This window comes from Chlorocebus sabaeus, chromosome 20 (assembly GCF_047675955.1).
Source record: "Chlorocebus sabaeus isolate Y175 chromosome 20, mChlSab1.0.hap1, whole genome shotgun sequence".
Classification (NCBI taxonomy): domain Eukaryota; kingdom Metazoa; phylum Chordata; class Mammalia; order Primates; family Cercopithecidae; genus Chlorocebus; species Chlorocebus sabaeus.
In genome coordinates this window covers 9,802,683-9,808,997 of record NC_132923.1, presented here as the reverse complement: position 1 = coordinate 9,808,997, position 6,315 = coordinate 9,802,683, and the positions used below count along the sequence as shown (strand labels likewise).

General features: G+C 51.7%; 1 protein-coding gene across 1 annotated transcript; it reads right to left on the bottom strand.

The window, feature by feature from the left end:
* Positions 1-1,173: 1,173 nt before the first annotated feature.
* On the bottom strand, positions 1,174-6,000 carry S100A2 (S100 calcium binding protein A2). Its single transcript, XM_007977073.3, has 3 exons — positions 5,651-6,000; positions 4,186-4,339; positions 1,174-1,425 (listed from the first exon to the last, which is right to left on the bottom strand). Exons 2-3 carry the CDS (start codon positions 4,327-4,329, stop codon positions 1,273-1,275), a joined length of 297 nt encoding a protein of 98 aa, XP_007975264.1. The 5' UTR covers positions 4,330-4,339; positions 5,651-6,000; the 3' UTR covers positions 1,174-1,272.
* Positions 6,001-6,315: the final 315 nt, after the last annotated feature.

The following is a 6,315-nucleotide window of genomic DNA, read 5'->3' as shown; positions in this document are numbered from 1 at the left end:
ACAATATAGAATGTGTTGTATAGAATACAATACACTTGTTTTCTGAAAACAGGTGTACTGCCTGTCTTGGTTCGTTTTGTATTGCTACAACAGAATACCACAGACTGGTATTCAATACAAAACAGACATTTATTGGCTCACAATTCTGGAGGCCAGGAAGTCTAAGCTGGAGGGGGTAACACCTGGAGAAGGCCTTCTTGCTACATCATCTCCTGGTGGAAAGGCAAAGAGAGGGAGAGAAAGAAAAGGTGGGGGGACAAACTCATCCTTCTATAAGGAACCCGCTCCTGTGATAACAGCATGAATCCATTCATTACAGCAGAGCCCTCATGGCCTATTAACTTGCTAATTCCTGTTGCTTTGGAGATAAAGTTTCCAACACATGAATCTTGGGGAACACATTCAAACCATAGCACTGCCTATGGCCTGTATTCTGACAATGAATCCTTTTTTTTTTTTTTTTTTGACAGCGTCTTGCTCTGTTGCCCAGGCTAGAGTCCAGAGGCAGGATCTCAGCTCACTGCAACCTCCATCTCCCAGGTTCAAGTGATTCTCCTGCGTCAGCCTCCAGAGTAGCTGGGACTACAGGCATGCACCACCACACCCAGCTACATTTTTTGTATTTTTTGGTAGAGACGGGGTTTCACCATGTTGACCAGACTGGTCTCAAACTCCTGGCCTCAAGGGATCTGCCTGCCTTGGCCTCCCAAAGTGCTGGGATTACAGGCGTGAGCCACCGCACTTGATCTGACAAGGAATCCTTTAAATAAAGCTTTATGAGGTTGATTAGACTAATTCATATCTCTTGAGAAGATCCTGGTACAACTCATTACTTGCAGTATTAAATGTTAAGGTCTGTCTTTATTCTGAACTTATACCTTTCCTCCTTTATTGGAATTGAAATTTTATCTTTTTATGAAATGACATGATGGTAGATGGTAATTGCCTTTTTTAATGTCTTTATTTGACAAAATAAAAGTCAGCAACCTATCTCGATTTCCAAATTTTTGCTGGTATTTGAAATCCCAAAATTGAGACCTAAAGTACAGCCCCGGCCTTGGAGAGATTTCCAGGAGAGTCAGAGCCCAGAAGGCAGCAGGATCCAGGAGGTCCTCATTTCCCAGCATTCCAGCTGAGCCAGCCGGGTTATGGAACGTCACTAAGCAATTAAAATATTATCAACAGACAAAAAAAGTTTATTGAATACAAAACTCAAAGGCATCGAGAGTCCTGGACCCAAGAGATCCATGGCAAGGAGTCAAGAGTTCTGCTTCAGGGTCGGTCTGGGCAGCCCTGGAAGAAGTCATTGCACATGACAGTGATGAGGGCCAGGAAAACAGCATACTCCTGGAAGTCCACCTGCTGGTCACTGTTCTCATCCAGGTTGCCCATCAGTTTCTTCAGCCCCTCCTCATCCACTTTCTCCTGAAAGTGACAGGAAATACACTCATCACCAAGCCAGCCCCAACCCCAGCTCCACCAAACACCCAGACCCCCACACACTCAAATTGGTTCCCAGCTCTCCCTCCCCACTGGGCAACTGGGTATATGGTGGGCAGGAGGCCCTGGGAGCTACTAAGAGGGCCCAGTGAGTAAGGAGAGAGACGGATACTCATTGGTGAGCATCTCCAGTGTGCCCTCCTCCTGGACACAGGGAGGACACTGGGTGCTCCTCTGAGCATGCATCAGCTCGAATCCCACAGGAACCCAGCGAGGTAGGTATCATCACCCCTTTCTGCTGATGAGGAAACCGACGGTTGCTGCTCCCCAACACCAGCCAGATGGATTCAGAAAAGAAGAACACTTTACTTTTTAAGACAAGGTCTTGCTCTGTTGCCCAGGCTGGAGTGCAGTGGCACAATCACAACTCGCTGCAGCCTCAACCTTCTGGGCCCAAGCGATCCTCCCACGTCAGCCTCCCAAGTAGCTGGGACCACAGGCTCATGCCACCACACCCAGCTAATTGTTTATTTTTAGTAGAGACAAGGTCTCACTATGTTGCCTAGGCTGGTCTTGACAACCAGAGTGATCTCACTCTGTCACCCAGGCTGTATTATAGCTTACTGTAACCTCAAACTCCTGGGCTCACGCAATCCTCCCAAGTAGCTGGGACTACAAGTGTATGCCACCAAGCCTGGCCAATTTTTATTTTTGTAGAGATGGAGTCTTGCTATGTTGCCCAGACTGGTGGAACTCCTGGGCTTAAGAGATCCTCCTGCCTTAGCCTCCCAGAGTATGGGGATTATAGGCTTGGGCCATGGCACCCAGCTGAAAAACACTTTTTTTTTTTTTTTTTTTGAGACAGAGTCTCGCTCTGTTGCCCAGGTTGAAGTGCAGTGGCGCAATCTCGGCTCACTGCAAGCTCCACCTCGCGGGTTTACTTACACCATTCTCCTGCCTCAGCCTCCCAAGTAGCTGGGACTACAGGTGCCCACCACCACGCCCGGCTAATGTTTTATTTTTAGTAGAGACGGGGTTTCACCATGTTAGCCAGGACGGTCTCAATCTCCTGACCTCGTGATCCACTCACCTTGGCCTCCCAAAGTGCTGGGATTACAGGTGTGAGCCACCACGCCCGGCTGAAAAACACTTTTTTAATACTAGCCAAAATAATTAGAAAAGTTTAACCAACCACAAAAACAAAACAAAACAAAAAAGGAAAGAAGGACCTGCCTCATGTGTTGAAAGCCTGACACCTAACTTTGGAAATCACCAATGAGTCAGTATAGGGAGGGTGAGGGACAAATTGAAGGTTGATGCATTTCTCCACAAAATGTTCCAGACTGTATATCTTAGCTGGGCTTTTCTCTCCCTACATAATTTCTTAGTTTGACATATAAAAATGGAAAGAGGTCAGGTACAGTGGCTCACATCTGTAATTCCAATACTTTGGGAGGCCGAGGTGGGAGGATTGCTTGAACCTAGGAGTTCAAGCCCAGCCTGGACAACATAGCAAGACTCCATCTCTACAAAAATAAAAATTGGCCAGGCATGAGGGCATACTCCTGTAGTCCCAACTACTTGGGAGGATTGCTTCAGCCCAAGAGTTTGAGGTTACAGTGAGCTATGATCCAGCCTGGGTGACAGAGTGAGCTCTTGTCCCCCTACCATTAAAAAAAAAAAAAAAAAAAAAGGAGTCTGGGCACAGTGGCTCAGGCCTGTAAGCCCAGCACTTTAGGAGGCCGAGGAGGGCAGATCACCTGAGGTCAGGAGTTCGAGGCCAGCCTGACCAATATGATGAAACCCCATCTCTACTAAAAATACAAAAATCACTTTGGGAGGCCAAGGCAGGTAGATCATGAGGTCAGGAGATTGAGACCAGCCTGGCCAATATGGTGAAACTCTGTCTGTACTAAAAATACAAAACTTGGCCAGGCAGGGTGGCTCACACCTGTAATCCCAGCACTTTGGGAGGCCGAGGCAGGCAGATCACAAGGTCAGGAGATCGAGACCATCCTGACTAACAGGGTGAAAACCCGTCTCTACTGAAAATACAAAAAATTAGCCAGGTGTCGTGGCGGGCACCTGTATTCCCAGCTACTTGGGAGGCTGAGGCAGGAGAATGGCGTGAATCTGGGAGGCAGAGCTTGCAGTGAGCTGAGATCGCGCCACTGCACTCCAGCCTGGGCGACAAAGCCAGATTCTGTCTCAAAAAAAAAAAAAAAAAAAAAAATAGCTGGGCGTGGTGGCATGCGCCTGTAGTCCCAGTTACTCAAGAGGCTGAGACAGGAGAATCGCTTGACCCCTGGAGGCACAGGTTGTAGTGAGCCGAGATCGTGCCATTGCACTCCAGCCTGGGCAACAAGAGTGAAACTCCGTCTCAAAAAAAAAAAAAAAAAAAAAGGAAAAAGGGAGAGAGAACGTGCCAGTACTGTGTGATCTTGGGACAACCACTTTTCCCTTCTGGGCTCTGGTTTCTCAAGTTTCCAATAACAGGATTAGACAGATGGACCCTGAAGGCCCTCACAGCACACGGTTCTCTGGAATGCTGCAGGAAACAGCCATTGATACAGCACTCCCACTTGGGCCTCATTTCCACTCCAGTGGAGCCATGAAGCAAAAGTGGAGAGAGGGCTGGGTCCCACCCTGGTACCTGCATCCATAGGCACCCGGAACTGGGGGAGAGATTTAACCTGCACCCCCACACTCACACCAGGACCTCCCCCAGAGGCCTGTGCCACTCACCCCCACAAAGCTGGGCAGCTCCTTTTGCAGAAGTTCCTTCATCTCCCCCTTACTCAGCTTGAACTTGTCGCCCTCTTGGCAGGAGTACTTGTGGAAGGTAGTGACCAGCACAGCCAGCGCCTGCTCCAGGGAACTGCACATCATGGATCTGTGGCTGCAGAGGTGCCAGGTGATGCGTAGACTGCTGAGGTTCTTGGGGCCTTAGCTCGGCCTGCGGGATCCACTTCTGCCCTGTGCCCCCAAGCCACCTCACAAAACCCCTCTCCGAATGGGAAGGCAGGGAGCATGTCCCCCTCAGACTGTGGTTCCCTGAGGCCGGGGGCCATACTTCCGCCGCCCCCTGAGGGCAGACGCTAAAGCTTCCCTTGTGTCTGGGAGTCACCAATGGCAGGGCCCGAAGCCTCCTCTGATGGCACTTGGGCCATCCCCCTGAGGGCAGGGCTCCCCGCTTGAGTGTCTGCCAGAAGGGAAATGACAGGGTGACCAGAGCCCCATTTTGACGGCATCTGCCCAGGCGCTGGGGAGCAGGGCCGCATGCACCAGCTGGCAGATGGGGGCTCCTGTGCGGTCTGGCAGGAGCCATGGCTACACCTAGGAGCAGGAAGCTCCCTGAAGGAGTCATTTCCCTCCTCAGACTCGGGGCTCCTGAAGCCAGAGGCGTCTCTCTCTGCCATCTAACTGGAAGCTCCCCTGGGCAGGGGCGTTTCCTCTCTCAGACTAGGAGCTCCCAGAGGCTGGGGAATGTGTCTTCCCTCACCCTGAAGGCCCCTGAGCCTTTATGCAGAGAGGGGCATGGGTAGGGTGGGGGCAACTTAACATCCTCTCCACCAGGAAGGATCCTGTTGGAATTAGAATTAAAGATATGAAATGTTCATTGCCCTGGGATCAGGATGGAACAGACCTCAGCAGCAAGGCCTCTGAGAATACTCAGACCTGCCTGGAAAGGTTAGGCAGGTTTCAGGGTGAGGCCAGAGGAGCTATGCCAGAGGCAGGGCAAGCCCTGGGCCCATCCTGCCGGCCCTGCCTTCACCAAGGCAGGGGGCAGAGCTTTGCTGCTCGGGACCATGACCCAGGCAGAGTCTTGCACTTGAGACCCCTGCCTTTTGCTCCTTAGTCTTGCTAGAAGCCGGGACTTTGCAAAAAAAAATAATAATAATAACCTCAGGATTCTTATTATAGCACCACCCACGTATACACCTCCTGCTCCTAGGCCTAGACCCCCAAAGAAGGGACCCTAGACTGGGATATCCAGAGGAGGGCCTCAGAGCAACCGCTGCACTGAGACCTCACAGAGGAACCTGGAGAAAAACCCTTCAGTCAACACTTCACAAAGGGTTCTTCCAAGGGGGAAGGCCCAGAGAGGCCCAGGTTGATCCCACCAGGGAAGCTGGAATGAGAGAACTGTGGAGACAGAGACCCACGGGGGTCCTCCCCACCCTGCCCTCAGCAGGACAGAGGTACTCACCAGACCAGGTGGCAGAGACAGACCCAGGAAGGAGAGCAAGGCAGCCAGGCTCCCAGGGTGAGGATTTATATGCGGGCCCCACTGGCCCCCAACTTGGCTTTTTAAGGAAACCAAACCTGCCTCAACCTGATCCCACCAAACCCTGGCCTCTTGCCATTCCCACTCATTTCCTCCCAGCCCCCTCCCTCCCAGAGAGTGCCAGCTCCACCACCAGCTCGGGGAGGCCTCTAGGCCAGGTCAAGGGCAGCCCCTGAGCCCACCCAGGCCACAGTAGGAAGTGGGAGGTGTCATGGGGACTGGGCAGCCTGGGCCAGGGGTGAGGGGAGGCAACCCTGCTCTGGGGCCTGGAGACTGGTGCCAGGCCTCATTCTCATGACATGCCTGTGAGTCACAGCCCACTCCTGTGTGAGAGGCTGCGGGCACACGCTGGGCCTTCACGGCCGGGTGCTCATGTGCATACATGTGCCTGTGTGTGAGAGACAGAAGCAACCTGGGGCCACCCTTAGGAAGCTGGGGGCCAGAGGAGGCAGCTGGGGGACATCAGGAGAAGAAGGACAGGACTGACTTCAGGACACGAATGAAGTAGAGTTAATTTTAATGGCCAGCACCAGAATACCTCTTAATGAGGTAATGAAGTAACTAAGTGTGCTTAGAAATACCTCGGA

Bases quoted from the DNA above. Each gene is read 5' to 3' on its own strand.
- S100A2 (XM_007977073.3), bottom strand. From the start codon at position 4,329: ATGATGTGCAGTTCCCTGGAGCAGGCGCTGGCTGTGCTGGTCACTACC. The intron at 1,426-4,185 runs GTGAGTGGCACA...TGTCACTTTCAG, and splicing joins AGCTGCCCAGCTTTGTGGGG to GAGAAAGTGGATGAGGAGGG.